At 54.5% G+C, this 17,445-nt stretch overlaps 1 protein-coding gene across 1 annotated transcript in view; it reads right to left on the bottom strand.

The window, feature by feature from the left end:
- The window catches only part of phlpp1 (PH domain and leucine rich repeat protein phosphatase 1), a 37,937-nt gene that overhangs the window by 11,994 nt on the left and 8,498 nt on the right, over nucleotides 1–17,445 (bottom strand). The window contains exons 2-4 of the mRNA XM_084707092.1: nucleotides 3,955–4,151; nucleotides 2,895–3,020; nucleotides 1,824–1,972 (exon numbers count right to left, since the gene is read on the bottom strand). Of these exons, the coding sequence (XP_084563218.1) occupies nucleotides 1,824–1,972; nucleotides 2,895–3,020; nucleotides 3,955–4,151 (472 nt within the window). The remainder of the gene's footprint in view (nucleotides 1–1,823; nucleotides 1,973–2,894; nucleotides 3,021–3,954; nucleotides 4,152–17,445) is intronic.

Below are 17,445 nucleotides of genomic sequence, written 5' to 3'. Positions count from 1 at the left end.
TGGAGGAGTGTGTGTGGTGGAGGAGTGTGTGTGGTGGTGTGTGTGTGGTGGAGTGTGTGTGGTGGAGGAGTGTGTGTGGTGGAGGAGTGTGTGTGGTGGTGTGTGTGTGGTGGTGTGTGGTGGTGGAGGAGTGTGTGTGGTGGTGTGTGTGAGGTGGAGTGTGTGGTGGAGGAGTGTGTGTGGAGGAGGAGTGTGTGGTGGAGTGTGTGTGGTGGAGTGTGTGGTGGAGGAGTGTGTGTGGTGGAGTGTGTGGTGGAGGAGTGTGTGTGGAGGAGTGTGTGTGCTGGAGTGTGTGGTGGAGGAGTGTGTGTGGAGGAGGAGTGTGTGTGGTGGAGTGTGTGTGGTGGAGTGTGTGGTGGAGGAGTGTGTGTGGTGGAGGAGTGTGTGGTGATGGAGTGTGTGTGGTGGAGTGTGTGGTGGAGGAGTGTGTGGTGGAGGAGTGTGTGTGGTGGAGTGTGTGGTGGAGGAGTGTGTGGTGGTGTGTGTGTGGTGGAGGAGTGTGTGGTGGAGTGTGTGGTGGTGTGTGTGTGGTGGAGGAGTGTGTGGTGGAGTGTGTGGTGGAGGAGTGTGTGGTGGAGTGTGTGGTGGTGTGTGTGTGGTGGAGGAGTGTGTGGTGGAGTGTGTGGTGGAGGAGTGTGTGGTGGAGGAGTGTGTGGTGGAGTGTGTGGTGGAGGAGTGTGTGTGGTGGAGTGTGTGGTGGAGGAGTGTGTGGTGGTGTGTGTGTGGTGGAGGAGTGTGTGGTGGAGTGTGTGGTGGTGTGTGTGTGGTGGAGGAGTGTGTGGTGGAGGAGTGTGTGGTGGAGGAGTGTGTGGTGGAGTGTGTGTGATGGAGTGTGTGTGGTGGTGTGTGTGTGGTGGAGTGTGTGGTGGAGGAGTGTGTGTGGTGGAGTGTGTGGTGGAGTGTGTGGTGGAGGAGTGTGTGGTGGAGGAGTGTGTGTGCTGGAGTGTGTGGTGGAGGAGTGTGTGTGGAGGAGGAGTGTGTGTGGTGGAGTGTGTGTGGTGGAGTGTGTGGTGGAGGAGTGTGTGTGGTGGAGGAGTGTGTGGTGATGGAGTGTGTGTGGTGGAGTGTGTGGTGGAGGAGTGTGTGGTGGAGGAGTGTGTGTGGTGGAGTGTGTGGTGGAGGAGTGTGTGGTGGTGTGTGTGTGGTGGAGGAGTGTGTGGTGGAGTGTGTGGTGGTGTGTGTGTGGTGGAGGAGTGTGTGGTGGAGTGTGTGGTGGAGGAGTGTGTGGTGGAGTGTGTGGTGGTGTGTGTGTGGTGGAGGAGTGTGTGGTGGAGTGTGTGGTGGAGGAGTGTGTGGTGGAGGAGTGTGTGGTGGAGTGTGTGGTGGAGGAGTGTGTGTGGTGGAGTGTGTGGTGGAGGAGTGTGTGGTGGTGTGTGTGTGGTGGAGGAGTGTGTGGTGGAGTGTGTGGTGGTGTGTGTGTGGTGGAGGAGTGTGTGGTGGAGGAGTGTGTGGTGGAGGAGTGTGTGGTGGAGTGTGTGTGATGGAGTGTGTGTGGTGGTGTGTGTGTGGTGGAGTGTGTGGTGGAGGAGTGTGTGTGGTGGAGTGTGTGGTGGAGTGTGTGGTGGAGGAGTGTGTGGTGGAGGAGTGTGTGGTGGAGGAGTGTGTGTGGTGGTGTGTGTGGTGGAGGAGTGTGTGGTGGAGGAGTGTGTGTGGTGGAGGAGTGTGTGGTGGAGTGTGTGGTGGTGTGTGTGTGGTGGTGTGTGTGTGGTGGTGTGTGTGTGGTGGAGGAGTGTGGTGGAGGAGTGTGTGTGGTGGAGTGTGTGGTGGAGGAGTGTGTGTGGTGGAGTGTGTGGTGGAGGAGTGTATACAGAGGGGTGGTGTACCTCTGGAGCTGGTGGAGGCCCTGGTCGGCGGGCAGGAAGTTGTGCTTGAGGTTGAGGTGGGTCAGGTCCTGGCTGAAGAACAGGTTGGGCGGCAGCTGTTCCAGGCTGCAGCAGGACAGGTCCACCGAGTTGATCCTCTGAGAGACCATCTGAGATGGAGGGAAGGGCCGGTATGGGGGGACGGAGGAGTGAAGAAGCATGACAAGGTGGAGGGAGAGGGGGGGGATGAGGACATGGAGGGGTGTTTGACAGGGGAGGGGTGGGGGGGGGGGCAGTAAAGGTTGGGGGGGCAGGGAAGGGTAGAGGTAGAGGAGAGGGAAGGGAGAAAGGGACACCTTCAGTCCAACAGGATTCTGTCTCGGAAGACTTACCGGGATGAGCCTCGGTGTGAGCGAGCGTTTACGTGTGTGTGTGTGTGTGTAGGTAATTCCCAGTTTAATCTTCTTAAGAACAATCAGGGAAAGCCAACCTTACACTAATGATCTCCCCTCCCCTCCCTCGCAACATTGAAAGGAGATTACCTTGGACGTATGACCAACTGTTCCCACCCTAACATTTTCGAAATCGAATAACTTCGTCCTATCCCCCCCTCCCCCTCCCCCTCCCCCTCCCCCTCCCCCTCCCCCCCCCCCCTCTCCCTCTCTCTCTCTCTCTCTCAGGTTCTATTCTCATAGTGCCCCTGGGCCACAGTGACATGCTTGTCCCTGAGAATATGTAGAAAATAGGTTTCCTGGCTATGGCCTACTTGAGTTCAAATGAGGGAGAGAAATGCTCTGAGGGTGTGCGTGACAGCTTCGATACATCAGCCCTTTTGTCAGTGGAAGTTCCGAATCAACTTAAGGTCGATTTGAGATGGTGTGGCGGTACAGTTAAAATCACAAATGGAGAGCGACATTGATAGCACGCTGAAAATCAGTTGTGGTGGGGCATGTTTTGTCCCTGAGAGCAGGTTTGACATGTCACACAGGAGCACAAACACAAACGCACAAACACAGGTACACGCGCTCACTCACCCGCAGGTACACACACAAACACACACACACACCCTCTCACACACACACACACACACACCTTGGCAGCATGCCTGTGCCAGCGCAGGTGCTCCGTGAAGCTGTCAAAGCTGACGTAGTACGTGTGACTCTGAGGTCCTGCTGAGCTGAAGGCCAGGCAGTGGTTGTGCTTCTTTATCTCCTCCACCTGAAACACACACACACACACGCACACACACACACACACGCAAACGAGCCTTTGAAGTTCAATCGTTTTCATCATGTTCGGGATGCCGCTAACACTATTGACCAACTTTCAAATTGAGTTCATATTTCGTGGACTGCGCGCCAAAGTTCAGTCAGTCGTAAATGATACATGAACGTTGCAGACATGCAGGGAGCCGTATACAAGCACCACAAACAGGGAAGGATATGCACGCATGCATGAACATACAGTAAGGTACATATGTGCACGCACACACACACACACGGCCCAGATGAATAGGGTAGGGCGGCATGCCGCATGAGTGTTGAACAGTGCGTGCTGTGGGACATGGGCCGTCCATTGTGCGATGCAGACAGATAGAAGGGCCCTTTCTGGAACAATCCCTCTTAGGGCTTAGTCAATAGGCTTGTGAACACACACAGCCATAAAGCCATAAGCCGATAACAGTCATTACCAGAGGCTCGTAAACCCACTTCCTTTAAAAAAATACATTTGAAAACGGCATTTTGGGGGATATGCGCTCACGAGAAAAATGGAGACATTTGTTATTTTGGAGGAGTCATCTTAAAACGCATCAGTTACATCGTCAATCAATTTTTGTTTCCATTTTGAATCAAAAAAGTTATTCTTAAAGGTTTTCATTTGGAGTGGTAGCCTATGAAAGACAGGGCCTTTGTGAGGCAACAATATCTTTCGCAGGCCGAACGGGCACACTACAAAAAATGGTCAACAGCCTTAGCAGCAGGCGAACACGACACACAGGTGCAGGGGGATCCTTGTTGGACCTTTGAGGGCGACAGGCGCCATTTTTGGCGCCATCACGGTCCTCGCCACCACAGAGGGTGGACTTCGACCTTACAAACGATCGGCGTGGCTCTCAGCCAATGGTAGACACCGGGAGCTCCCATGTCCTTACCTTTCCTCCAATCAGGGGCAGGATGTGCATCTTGCCCATCTGGCTGTCTTTGATGGAGGACACGATGAGACAGGTACCACACAGGATGACCTGGCGCCTGCTCCAGCGGTTCACCGGCAGCTGGAGCTTCCCTTTGCGCACGTTGTACGTGCCCGACAGCTGCACTCGCTCCGAGCTTTCCACGCTGTGAGGTTTTCCTGCGTGAACAGAGAGAGATAAGGAGAGAGAGACAGAGATAAAGAGAGAGGGAGAGAAAGAGAGAAGAGAGAGAAGATAGCGTTAGCATGGTTAGCATCAAGCTAATGGTCAGCCCAAGGAACTGTGGAGGCCGCCATCAGCAGAGCTCATGCTAGGGCTAATGGCAATTAAATCATTCAAAGTTTGACGCAACAACCAATGGGTACACCAAGGAGACATTCAGCATCAGTAATGGGAGGTCTGGGGCTAGTGGCCAAGGACTTACGGCACACAGCAAGTCAGCAATGAGTAATAAGAGACTTCAATAATGTTGTTGGCCTCTCAGCAGAGTTAACACAATCCTGTGTTAGCATAAGCTCCCAATACGCTCAGCATAATAAACTGTGTGGCCTTCGTTGATAAGACATGGTGTTCAACAGCTCAGGCTTGGCGTTCCCCACAGCAAACAGACAGAGTCTCAGCACAAATCCATGCCCATGTGCTCCCCACAACTCTCCATGAGCTGTGTTGCAGTCTTTGAGCTGTCCTTTATTCCGTATTCCATTCATCCTCCTCATGTCTTCCAGTGGTTTCTCCTGCTCACCGTCAGCCTGCCAAACCTGACAGTCAAGCTGCTTATCAGCCGTTCAGCCAGCCTGCCTGTCTTATCCATCCATCTGCAAAACAATGACTCGTTCCTTCTCCCATTGCATGTTTCCAACAAGCAATCTGAATCACAGTCATCTTTACTCTCCACGTACGTTTGCACAAACAAGGAATTTACTACGACAGGAAGGTGCATACGGTAAACAAACCAGTTTAAAATACAGAAAATGTAACCACTACTATAAAATAGACATGAAAAATAGATAAGGGCTCAGCACCTGGGTGTTATATATACTGTATATTGTTTTATGTTGTGGTTCTTGTCAGATTTGTTGTCTCGTGTTTTGGATAGTGGGTTCCTCTCAGAAGTGGCCTATCTACCACACTGGCAACCAAGGCTGTGAGAACAAACAAGTTGTTCTCACCGTATTAGGTTCCCACTCGACCATTACGCTGCGCTCTGCCGCTAATTATTGGTGGGAACATTTCAAGGGTTTCTTAGAATTTCGTCACATTCAGTCCCTACGGTCACCCCTGTACATACTCCTCGGCGTCCTGCGACTCCGGTGTGTCATCTCTTTGCTTGCGTCCTCAGCGTCCCCTGGTCCTCAAGGCTCCTGGTGGAGGGGTCTCGTTAGGGGCCGGTGTTGAGCTCGGACTCCCATGGCAGAGACCCTGACCTCCATGTGATCTACTGGAGCTGAGCCCTGCTACGCTGACACCCCCCACCAGCCCCCTTCCCCACGAGCTCTGTCGAGGGAGAACGACAGCCGGATAGAGAGCGAGTGCCGAGGAGGACGGAGAAGGACAGAGAGAGAGAAAGGTTTAGCGAGAGAGTCAAAGTGGGAGAGGAGGGAGGGAGAGAGAGAGACAGAGAGAGAGAGAGAGAGAGAGAGAGAGAGAGAGAGAGAGAGAGAGAGAGAGAGAGAGAGAGAGAGAGAGAGAGAGAGAGAGAGAGAGCGAGCGAGCACGAGAGCGTGCTCTCACAGCATTGAATAATTCAGCTGAGATCTCCAACATGCTGACCGTCGGGCAGGACAGGGCACGGCTCACAGTCTCAGCACAGCCATCCCTGAATGCCCAACACACGACCCATGTCATACTCACACGGCCGAGGTTAGACCCCGGCCCAAATGTATCCTAATGTCGTCGTTTAAGCTTGGTACTTCTGCAGTATGAGGTCAACACGCTGAGACTGCTTATCAGGGCTTCAAGTGAGTTCTGCAAACTCTGCGTTGCAAGTCATAAATGTAAATCTTTGTTCGGAGAGACTAGTGGCATTGTCATGTGACCTGCTACCGTCATCTTCATTTTGGTTCCGCATGGGTCTTGGTTTAGGCTCCGACCCATGGCACCCTTTGCAAATGGACATTTGCCTATAGCTAAAGCCACCGGGCAAACTCAACACTGCCTGATATGCTACTGTGGCAGGTATTGTGTCGTTTCGATACAACATCAAGCCCATCACAGACAAGGCACACAAGCACCAAATGTGCATTCTCATAATTGAGTTTGAGACTAGCACGGGGAATCGTTGCATTTGACAAATTATTCACAAGCTTTTAACCTCAATATGTCACATGAATACCACACTATTTTTAGGTTTTTGTCAGATAAACCTTTTCTCTTCCAAAACAGTGTGCGTGTACACACACACACACGCACACACCCACTCTGACAGAGTGACAGTGATTAACCGCCTCCATATTGTAAGTGCCCCACTTTATTGTTCTCCAAAACGATGACGGACCAAAACAGGAAGCTACAGGAAACACCGTGTCGAGATGAGGTTAGAAGCCCTACGGACGACTCCAGTCCTAGTTTACAGATCCCTTGCCGTTGGTAACAAGTGCAGGTACATTGGACTGCCAGGTTCCCCTGTAGACTCCGCCCCTAAAGCTCTCGCCTGAATCCTGCATCGCGCTTCATTCTCATTTTCGACACATCTTCCCGGCCGTGGGACAAGACACTGCCGCGGGTGGAGGCAGCTCTGCCTCACCGGTCACATGATGGGGGGGGGTCTGGACACAGAGAGGCCCCCTGCGGTGGAGCCAAGCAGCTGGGGTGTGGCTGGCGGGAGGGCATCCTGTTTACGGGGGGCAGGGATGGGGCTGTGTAAACGTACTTGCCCTCTTGACATCAAGGTGGGGTGGTGGTGGTGGTGGGGGAGGGGGGGAGTTGAACCCTGTAACCCTCTTGAACAGGTCATGCGCTTCGGGGATGACAGGAGGACATGCATAAGACGTGTTGGGTGCAAAGAGCAATGTTGTGCGTGTGTTGGTCGTGTGCATGGAAGCCTTAGGATGGGTGTATGTTTAGATCTCTTTAAGGGCACACTCGTGAGTGTGTGTGTGTGTGTGTGTAGTGGTGTGTGTGTGTGTGTAGGGAGTGGTGTGTTCATTGCAGGCTTCCATGGAGGATGGCTTCCTTCCCCTTCCTCAGGAAAATCCACGGTTTCCTCTCTACGCTCTGCTCCAACACACACACACACACACACCCCACTCCCTACACACGCACACTCTCATTCTGAGAGAGATACAGCCAAGCTCCACCAGAGCAGTCAACTCTGCAGCCCATCATGCTGTTCTCGCACCTGGACACAGAAGGCAAATCGACCCGCTTTGACTATCATGCACCAGTCCACAGCGCGCACCCTTTTTCTAGATAACCTCCATCGTTTGCATCGGACGTGGCCAGAGGTGGCTTCGGAACACACTGAAAACCAGGTGCCGTCACAGGGCATCAGCGAAGACACCAAAATATGAAGTCATTTGAAGTCAAATCTATCCTTTCATCTCCATCACTGGCTGCAGCAGGAGCAAGGTCAGTCGACCCAACGTGTCCGAAGGGCTGTGTTGGCGTTATGGAATGAACGACGTCCTCTGGACCCCCATCGACCACGACAGAGATCAAATGTGACCAGGCAGCTCCCACTCAGCACTGGGTGGGACGAGGTGTTAGTTCCACCGTCCTCTCCCCCCCAGGCCTGCTTCCCCAGCCTCGCTGCTCCTTAATCAGCCTGACCGGCCTCGACAACACCCCACATCAACCTACCTCCACAACTGGGGCCGTGGCGTCCCTTAGGGCACCAGTGACCCACATAAGATGCTCCCAGCTCAGCTACGACACGGCAGAGGCCTGGGCTCACTGGCTGGCTGGCCAGCAGGAAGCAGCACGCATGTAGATGTGGAATACAGAGACAGATGCTATAGGTATTCTCTGTGTCTCTCTGTGTCTCTCTGTGTTTCTCTGTGTCTCTCTGTGTCTCTGTCTCTCTCTCTCTCTCTCTCTCTCTCTCTCTCTCTCTCTCTCTCTCTCTCTCTCTCTCTCTCTCTCTCTCTCTCTCTCTCTCTCTCTCTCTCTCTCTCTCTCTCTCTCTCTCTCTCTCTCTCTCTCTCTCTCTCTCTCTCTCTCTCTCTCTCTCTCTCTCTCTCTCTCTCTCTCTCTCTCTCCATGTCTGTCTGACTCTCTCTCTCTTCTTTGAGGATGATTCGATCTGAGGAGGTTTAATAAAGCCGGGGAGCTTCTGAGGAGGTCTTCATGAGAGGCGCATCGAAAAGGAACAGACAGAGCTTAGCTGTCATCATCCACGGGCAGCGTTAGACTGTTAACATTCTCCGTGTCCGCAGGGGCGAGCTTCACCCAGAGGTGTCGATGTGAGAGAAGGCAGAGGGTACAAGAGGAAGGGCAGGAGGGAGAGGGGGATGGAGGGGGGCAACGGGGAGAGAAAAAGAGAGACGGGAGAAGGAGAGACAGACCAGCTGTTACTCTGTCCCGTAAATAGCTCTACATACGGTCCTTCTGTTAACAACACACACACACACACCCTCAGGCTGATATCACGCGCATGTGTGTGTTGTGAGAAAGTCAGACCCATTCAGGGGGGGAGACCAATGGCCTGTCAAATGCTCTCAGATCTTATTTAACCACAGCATTTCATGGCCCAAGCTTCTCACAACGGGTCCAAATCAACCTGAATCCTTTTGACTTCCCTCCCTCCCAGGTAGTGAGGCAGGGTGAGGTATGGTGAGCTAGGGTGAGGTACAGTGAGGCAGAGTGAGGTACAGTGAGGCAGAGTGAAGCAGAGTGAGGTACAGTGAGGCAGAGTGAGGTACGATGAGGCAGAGTGAGATACGATGAGGCAGAGTGAGGTACGGTGAGGCAGAGTGAGGTACAGTGAGGCAGAGTGAGGTACGGTGAGGCAGAGTGAGGTACGGTGAGGCAGAGTGAGGTACGGTGAGGCAGAGTGAGGTACGGTGAGGCAGAGTGAGGTACGGTGAGTATGACCAGCCAAATCTCTACACAGGAGTTCACTGGTTGATGCGAAACAGGTAGCCTAGGCTTTCATGCATCTATAAGCTGTGATGGTAGAGTTTCGTGAAACAGCATTGTTTATGAGTGCCGTTTGAGAGTGCAGGTGTGTGTGTGCGCTTGCCATGACTAATTACCCTGCCGCGACTCCTGTCTGTCGTTTGCGACGCTGCGCTAATAATGCCGAACCCTGACAGAAACGACACAAGGACATTTCCCATCCGGACCTCAGTGTTTCGATCCGACTCCTCTCTTCTTAACCTCTCCTTTCCCCATCTTCAGGCAGGCTGGGGGCAGGAGGGCTGGGGGCAGGAGGGCTGGGGGCAGGAGGGTTGGGGGCAGGGGGGCTGGGGGCAGGAGGGCTGGGGGCAGGAGGGCTGGGGGCAGGCCAGCGGTGGCAGTGAGGGGCATGTGAAGTGACAGGCTGGTAGGGACGCTTAGCCAGACGGCCACGGGCGCACAATTATCCTCCGCCATCTGTCAGAGCTGAGGCACGCCCTGTCAGAACAGTCCCGCAACCCTGGGACAACCTTAAGGTCCACACGAACCAGCCATGTGTGCCTCTCTGTGTGCGTCTGGGTGCGCGAAGGCTAAAGGGAAGACGGAACAACAGATGTCTCGGCCTGGTCTCATGGCCTTCAACCTCGTGAATCCACACTTTCTTCCAACCAGGCGTAATCCTTAATTAGTAGCTGCTTAATCCTCCAAACACCCTCTTTAAAAGTTCCCAGATGCTCTCACCCACAACGAGAGCACAGAGAAGATTTGCGGCGGAGCTACTGGGGCTGTACAAATGTGGGCGCGCGTATATGTGTCAATATAAATATATAGTACGCCTGCGTTTACAGTACAAGTGCTCAAACGAGATATTGTTTCCAGAACATTCCATGGTATTGTGTGCGTGGAGGTCAAATGGGAGAGCTCCCTACCGGGAGAGAGCTGCCGGCATTTCGTTTGGCTTCCCTCGAGGCCGACGGCGTGCATCGCGGGTACGGGCCAGGCCCGGGGTCGGCGTTCCAGGACGCCATCCGAGAAGGGGCTCCTTGCCTCGCCTCTCCCCCCCCCCCCTCGGCCGTTTGGTAACATGGCGGAGGAAGAGTGGGGGGGGATAGGAACCAATCTGTTGCCATGGTGCAGGTGACCATGAGACGTCCCTCCTATCGTCAGTGTGAGGAGGAGGAGGAGGAGGAAGGGGGGGGGGGTAATGAATCGTTTGACGGATTGTCCCCGGAGCCCTTGTAACTCATCTCTCCATCACTTCACGGAGGAGGACACACACACGTACACCTACACACACACACACACACACACACCCCTCATACTCTCTTCGCGGCGGTGAAGAGACATCTGTCCGTGTGCGAGAGGTCGCGAGCAGCCGTATGTTCCCCATCAAGCGGTGACCCTTTGCCCCTGGCGGGAGAGAAACACGCGGCCGCCCCGCCGCCAACGCCGGTTCCCCCTCCCCCCCGCCACAGAGCCGGGTCGGACCGGCGCAGTACCGACCCAGGCCTCCGGGGGCACCGTGGAGCAGAGTGGAGCCAGGGGGAGGAGCCGAAGGAGGGGCCGACGGGGGCTCTCGGCGCTGCCTAATCTTTGTTCGACTTACTCCTCTGGCCCACTTTCTCACCCAGAGGCTCTCCTGTGGGTTTATGTAACGCGAGCTTACACACAGCGGTGGGCACATGATATCTCCATGACACACGCGCGCGCACGAGGCATCCTCCTTCGCGGGAGGATCCGCGCTCCTTCCGTACGCACGTTTCGACTCGTGAGACAACTAGCCATGCGGAAGGCACACTCTCACTGTGTTCTATCTATAGACGGAACGCGGAGAGGAAAGTGGAGCGCGGGCTGGGTGGATGGACGTGTCTCTCTGCGGTGAACAGTTACTGGGGGGCCTACGGTCTGGGGAGAGACCTACAGGGTGGCCCAGGGGCCACGCCACTGTCTGGTCCTCCCAGCTGTGGAAGTGGCATCTCTGAACACCATCCCCACCGTCTGAACACCATCCATACCACCTGAACACCTGAACCGGGGTGGACTCCCTGGGGACTGGCACCATGGCAAAGAGTCAGTGGGCGTGCGCAATGTCCACTTTGACAGGTGTGCCATTTGTGTGTGAGTGTGTGTGTGTGTGAGAGAGACAAACAGAGACAGACAGAAAGAGAGAGAGAGATAGATTACAGGATTTCCTGTGATTCCCTCCTTCAGATAAATGGTGGGATGTTGACGTAGATGTATGCCACTCGACGCTCCTCCTCCTCTCCTCCTCCCTCTCTCCCTCCCTCCTCCCCTTCTCTCTTCCCCCCCCCCCCTCTTCTCCCGAGGCCTCCTCCAGCTCTTATGTAATGTGCGTGTTACGAAACCTTACATTGGAAACACAAGCCCTTTGATCAGCCAGCACAGAGCCATGGATTACACACACACATGCCTTCTCTGACAGAAACTTTCTACACTAAACGTGTAGAGGTGTGTGCGTGTGTGTGTGTGTGTCAGTGTGCGGCTGATTGTTCTACGGTGACTGAACACACACGACGATGCTCTCTGTGTGGACGCTGTGCACGTGTGCAGAGGGCGTTTGCACGTGAGCGTGCGTGCGGGTGCGTGTGGGTGGGTGTGCGTGCGTGCGTTGGGCTACAGAGCAAAGCAGAAATGACGAGGGAGAGAGAGGAAGAGAGAGAGAAAGCAAGTGAGCGTGTGTGTGTGTGTGAGCGTGTCGCTAAGGGCACTTCCTGTGGCCTGAGGCAGAGACAACATGTCAGCATGCTACTAGTCACACACACGGAAAAAAAGGAGAAAAACGCGGGCCACATGCTCTACTGTGTGTGCACATTCCAGTCGGAGCCCAGCCCAGCGTTGGGTGTTTGTCATTCAGAGACTGCTCTGAGGCTGACTGCTCTGAGGCTGACTGCTCTGAGGCTGACTGCTCTGAGGCTGACTGCTCTGAGGCTGACTGCTCTGAGGCTGACTGCTCTGAGGCTGACTGACTGCTCTGAGGCTGACTGCTCTGAGGCTGACTGCTCTGAGGCTGACTGCTCTGAGGCTGACTGCTCTGAGGCTGACTGCTCTGAGGCTGACTGCTCTGAGGCTGACTGACTGCTCTGAGGCTGACTGCTCTGAGGCTGACTGCTCTGAGGCTGACTGCTCTGAGGCTGACTGACTGCTCTGAGGCTGACTGCTCTGAGGCTGACTGCTCTGAGGCTGACTGCTCTGAGGCTGACTGCTCTGAGGCTGACTGCTCTGAGGCTGACTGCGGCTGACTGCTCTGAGGCTGACTGACTGCTCTGAGGCTGACTGACTGCTCTGAGGCTGACTGACTGCTCTGAGGCTGACTGACTGCTCTGAGGCTGGCTGACTGCTCTGAGGCTGACTGCTCTGAGGCTGACTGCTCTGAGGCTGACTGACTGCTCTGAGCCTGACTGACTGCTCTGAGGCTGACTGCTCTGAGCCTGACTGCTCTGAGCCTGACTGCTCTGAGCCTGACTGCTCTGAGCCTGACTGCTCTGAGCCTGACTGACTGCTCTGAGCCTGACTGCTCTGAGGCTGGCTGACTGCTCTGAGGCTGGCTGACTGCTCTGAGGCTGGCTGACTGCTCTGAGGCTGACTGCTCTGAGGCTGACTGCTCTGAGCCTGACTGACTGCTCTGAGCCTGACTGCTCTGAGGCTGACTGACTGCTCTGAGCCTGACTGACTGCTCTGAGCCTGACTGACTGCTCTGAGCCTGACTGACTGCTCTGAGCCTGACTGACTGCTCTGAGCCTGACTGACTGCTCTGAGCCTGACTGACTGCTCTGAGCCTGACTGATTGCTCTGAGGCTGACTGCTCTGAGCCTGACTGCTCTGAGGCTGACTGCTCTGAGGCTGACTGCTCTGAGGCTGACTGCTCTGAGAATGACTGCTCTGAGAATGACTGCTCTGAGGCTGACTGACTGCTCTGAGGCTGACTGACTGCTCTGAGGCTGACTGCTCTGAGGCTGACTGACTGCTCTGAGGCTGACTGTTCTGAGGCTGACTGACTGCTCTGAGGCTGACTGACTGCTCTGAGCCTGCCTGCTCTGAGGCTGACTGCTCTGAGGCTGACTGCTCTGAGGCTGACTGCTCTGAGGCTGACTGCTCTGAGCCTGACTGACTGCTCTGAGGCTGACTGACTGCTCTGAGGCTGACTGACTGCTCTGAAGCTGACTGACTGCTCTGAGCCTGACAGCACAAGTCTATTCTCGGGCCTTGTCATCGCTTCCCCCCTGCGTGTTGACAGCACAATCAAAGGCCTCCGCTCGTTCCTGTTGGGGTTTTTTTTTTTTTTTTTTCCTAGGCCAGGCTGTGCCCGGGTGCACTCTGGGTCGAGGCTGTGACCCCGCGTGTCTCTGTCATGCAACGAGGTGAGCCACACAGGTAAGGGCACGGGGGCAAGTTCTGACTCGGAGGAAGTGACAGGTGTGTGCTGATCTGGGAAGGAGAGGGGGAGAGTGACAGAGACACGGACGGAAAGAGGGGGGGGGGAGGAGAGAGAGAGAGAGAGAGAGAGAGAGAGAGAGAGAGAGAGAGAGAGAGAGAGAGAGAGAGAAAGAGAGAGAGGCAATAATGCTTCACACCAACAGTGCATGAAGGGTTAATGCACTGTTGTAGGATGTGCTTACACACACACACACACGTGCGAATTGAGTGTTATTAATACTCTGGCAGGAGGGCCAGTGTGCCTTGTTACATAACAGGTCACACACACACACACACACACAGGGCCATGAGAGATCATCTAAGGCTCAGTGCTCAGACCCCCAGGGTGTTGAGTAACACCCACAGTGTGTATGTTTGCATATTTCAGATGTCTGGGAGCCCGACAGGACAGTGGCCTCTCACTGCCCTCCATCACCAATCTCTTCCTGCTTGTTTTATCAGCTCCATTTATGTCTGGCACCAGCCCTAGGCCCAGCCTAGACCCTAGTCTCCTGTCCCGGTCGCGTCCTCTCAGCTCATAGTCCCCCTTCCCTTGACCTCCCCAGCCCCCTAGTCCCCCAGTCCCCCAGCCCCTTCCCTTGACCTCCCCAACCCCCTAGTCCCCCAGTCCCCCAGCCCCCTCCCTTGACCTCCCCAGCCCCAGCCCTCTAGTCCCCCAGCCCTCTAGTCCCTCCCTCCAGACCAGCCATCAGGCTCAAGGATACCCTGTTGACAGTCATGGGTCACTGTGGTCCAGGGAGGGTGACACATAAATGATGTAGCAGCCTCTTAAAGCCTGAACCGCTTGCATCAGACACACTCTCACACACACACACACACACACACACACCCACAGTGAACACCAGTCCACAGCCAAGGTTCAGACATTCAACCTCTGGCCTTCATCCCTGCATACTGATTATAATGGAGCACTTCAACCTCGTATAAATACACATCACCTTCAGTGGCCAACACTTGAACACGAGGCACAGATACACTGCTCAGCTGTAAGACGTACTAATCCGCAGTATCCGTCAGTCACATTCAATGTTTCTACATTCAAATCTCTACACATGAGTCAGGAGTGCACTGGTTGATGTGAAACAGGTAGCCTAGGCCTTCATGCATTTATAAGCTGTGACGGTGGAGTTTCGTGAAACGGTGGGCCCATCGTTAACGAGTGCCGTTTGAGAGTGCAGGTGTGTGTGTGCGCTTGCCATGATTAATTACCCTGCGGTGACTCCTGTCGTCTTGGCTTTCTCTGTTCATTTGCGACGCTGCGCTAATAATGCCGACCCCTGACAGAAACGAAACAAGGACATTTCCCATCAGGACCTCTCTCTCTCTCTCCTTAACCTCTCCTTCCCTCATCTTCTCCTGGCCCTGTTCCAGGGACAGAACCTCCTTCTCCCTGCCTCCCTCGCTCCACTGAGGTGATTTCTGCCAGACTTTCCCCTCGCCTCCTTTTCTCAATGTCATCCTCTTTGCCTCTGCCTCATCATGCCATTATCCATCCCTCCCTCCCTCCCTCCCTTCGTTCCACAAGTCATAAAAACCAAGCGAAGCAGGAGAATATCCACCAAGATGTCCGCCCTCGGCGGGCCAGCCACAGGTCACAGACGCGGGTTTGTCCCGAGTTCACACAACGAGGAACCTGACCTCTGGGCTTTACGGCGGTCCTAGCAACAGTCGAGTACAGTATGTAACACGCACGTATGAAACCCCCACCCCCCCCCCAGCCCCCCCTCATCCCTCTGCCGCCTTATCTCAGCACTACTCCCTTCTTGAGTGTGTGAGTGTGTGTGTGTGTGTGTCTGGGACAGCCAGCAGTGGATCTTTTAATAGCTTGCGTTCCTGATAAGCAGGGCGCACAGCATGTCCAAAGGTGAAAGGAGACTGGATTGTGCTGATCCCGCGTGCCTGCCTGCAACCACGGTTCCAGCACACGTCCCTTTCCTGTTCCCTCCTTCTCCTGTACCTCTCCTGAAGAGGAGGAGGCGCAACACACACACACACACACACACCACAACCCACTCTGGTGATACCAAACTGCTGTTTCATCACTGCAGCTAATGACAGACATTAAGCTTTAGTGCAACGCCACACAGGGGATGTCTGTGGATACTCTCCGGGGCTGCTGGGAGTTGTTGTTTTCGAGGTGGGTGCTTTGGTGATTGCAGTTCCTAGCTCCGGCCCCTCCAGCTGTTTGTGTGGTCTCCTTTTGGGAGGTGACCACTCGGTACATGAAGTCTTCCCTTGTGATGGTGAGGGACAAATACAGAGAGATAGAGAGAGAGATAGAGAGAGAGAGAGACAGAGACAGAGACAGAGACAGAGAGAGGGCGAGTGGAGCTATAGAAAGAAAGAAAGAGCGAGGGGAGGGAGAGAGAGCTAAACAGAGTGTGGAGCAATAGAGATAGAGAGACAGAGACAGAGACAGAGACAGAGACAGAGAGAGAGAGAGAGAGAGAGAGAGAGAGAGAGAGAGAGAGAGAGAGAGAGAGAGAGAGAGAGAGAGAGAGAGAGAGAGAGAGAGAGAGAGAGATGGACAGGACAGCGAGTGGAGCAATAAAGAAAAGAGAGAGAGTGAATCGAGTGAGAGGGAGGAAAGAGAGAGCAAGAGGGGAGAGAGAGAGGGAGAGATGGACAGGACAGCGAGTGGAGCAATAAAGAAAAGAGAGAGAGTGAATCGAGTGAGAGGGAGGAAAGAGAGAGCAAGAGGGGAGCGAGAGATAAGGGACGGTGAATGGAGCAATAGAGAGAGAGAGAGAGAGAGAGAGAGAGAGCGAGAGAGAGAGGTAAAGGTATGTGATGGCCCCCAGACTCCACTGCGGGGACTGAAGGAGGAGAGTGAATGAATGAGATTCTGATGTTGTTGCGCATTCCCCCAGCTTCACGTGCTCGCTCGCCCTCTTCCTCCCCCCCCCCCCTCCACCCCCCTCGCTGGAGCTCTCTCCCTCCTTTTGTTTTGTTAAAAATTTAACGAGCCCTGGAATGGCGGAGGCTGCAGCGGGCGTCCGGGGTGTTTTGGCTCAGCTCTGTGTCACATGCAGGGGCCATGTGAACGCAGTGGCACTGGCAGACACACAGAGAGAGAGAGAGAGAGAGAGAGAGACAAACACAGAGAGACAGAGAGAGAGGGGGGGGGGGGACTAAAGAAGGGGAAGTCTTTTAAACAGAGGAGCACACAAACACGGAAAGAACAGAGCAGAGCAGCGAAGAGGAGAGAAAAGGGAGAAAGGATGAAGAGAGAAAGGATGAAGGGAGAACCCGAGAGAGGGGAAACGAGAGAGAGAGAGAGAGAGAGAGAGAGAGAGAGAGAGAGAGAGAGAGAGGAGGGCGAGAGGCAGAGCGCAGCAACAGGTGACTGACTGCCCCTTCATTCCCATGCTCTGGCTCATTATCCCAGGGGCAACAGCTGAATACAATTAAGCCAGCATGTTAATGACTCTGACCGGTCTGCTATTGGGGGAATTCCCCCAGAGCAGAGACCCACCGAATTTGGATCCCCAACTGGGCCTCGAACCAGGGCCTTCAGCCTCGCAAATACTCGACAGTAAGACGGTATCATGCCCATTCAGGAGATACAGTTTCAGATAGCGCTAAAGGGGTTGACACGGCTAGCAGTGCAAGTTTCGCGGCCCCGCTCTGGCAGGGCTGTTCAGGTGCTTCCCTTATCTTATCTGCAGAGCACAGCCACGAGGAAGCTTCAACTTCTGCTGAGGTGAAGAGGTTCAAGTCGACACAACTTTGGACCTTTCTCCTGTCGCGGCAGGGTCCATAAACACTCGCTGAAAACATTATCGTCCTGTTGGCGTCGACGGCAGCAACGGACCGGCGGCCACACCCGTCGACGCCGTTCGAATTTCGAGCAAATTGAAATTGCACCAGCGTGGGGTGATGCATGCTAAATCCTTTCAGCGGTGTAGGGGTAAGCAGGACGTGATAGCAAATCGAGCCGTC

The sequence above is a fragment of the Hypomesus nipponensis genome, chromosome 10, assembly GCF_054491055.1.
Source record: "Hypomesus nipponensis isolate SF chromosome 10, ASM5449105v1, whole genome shotgun sequence".
NCBI classification, from domain to species: Eukaryota; Metazoa; Chordata; class Actinopteri; order Osmeriformes; family Osmeridae; genus Hypomesus; species Hypomesus nipponensis.
Note: the sequence above shows the minus strand (reverse complement) of the source record. Positions and strands in the feature narration are given on the sequence as shown.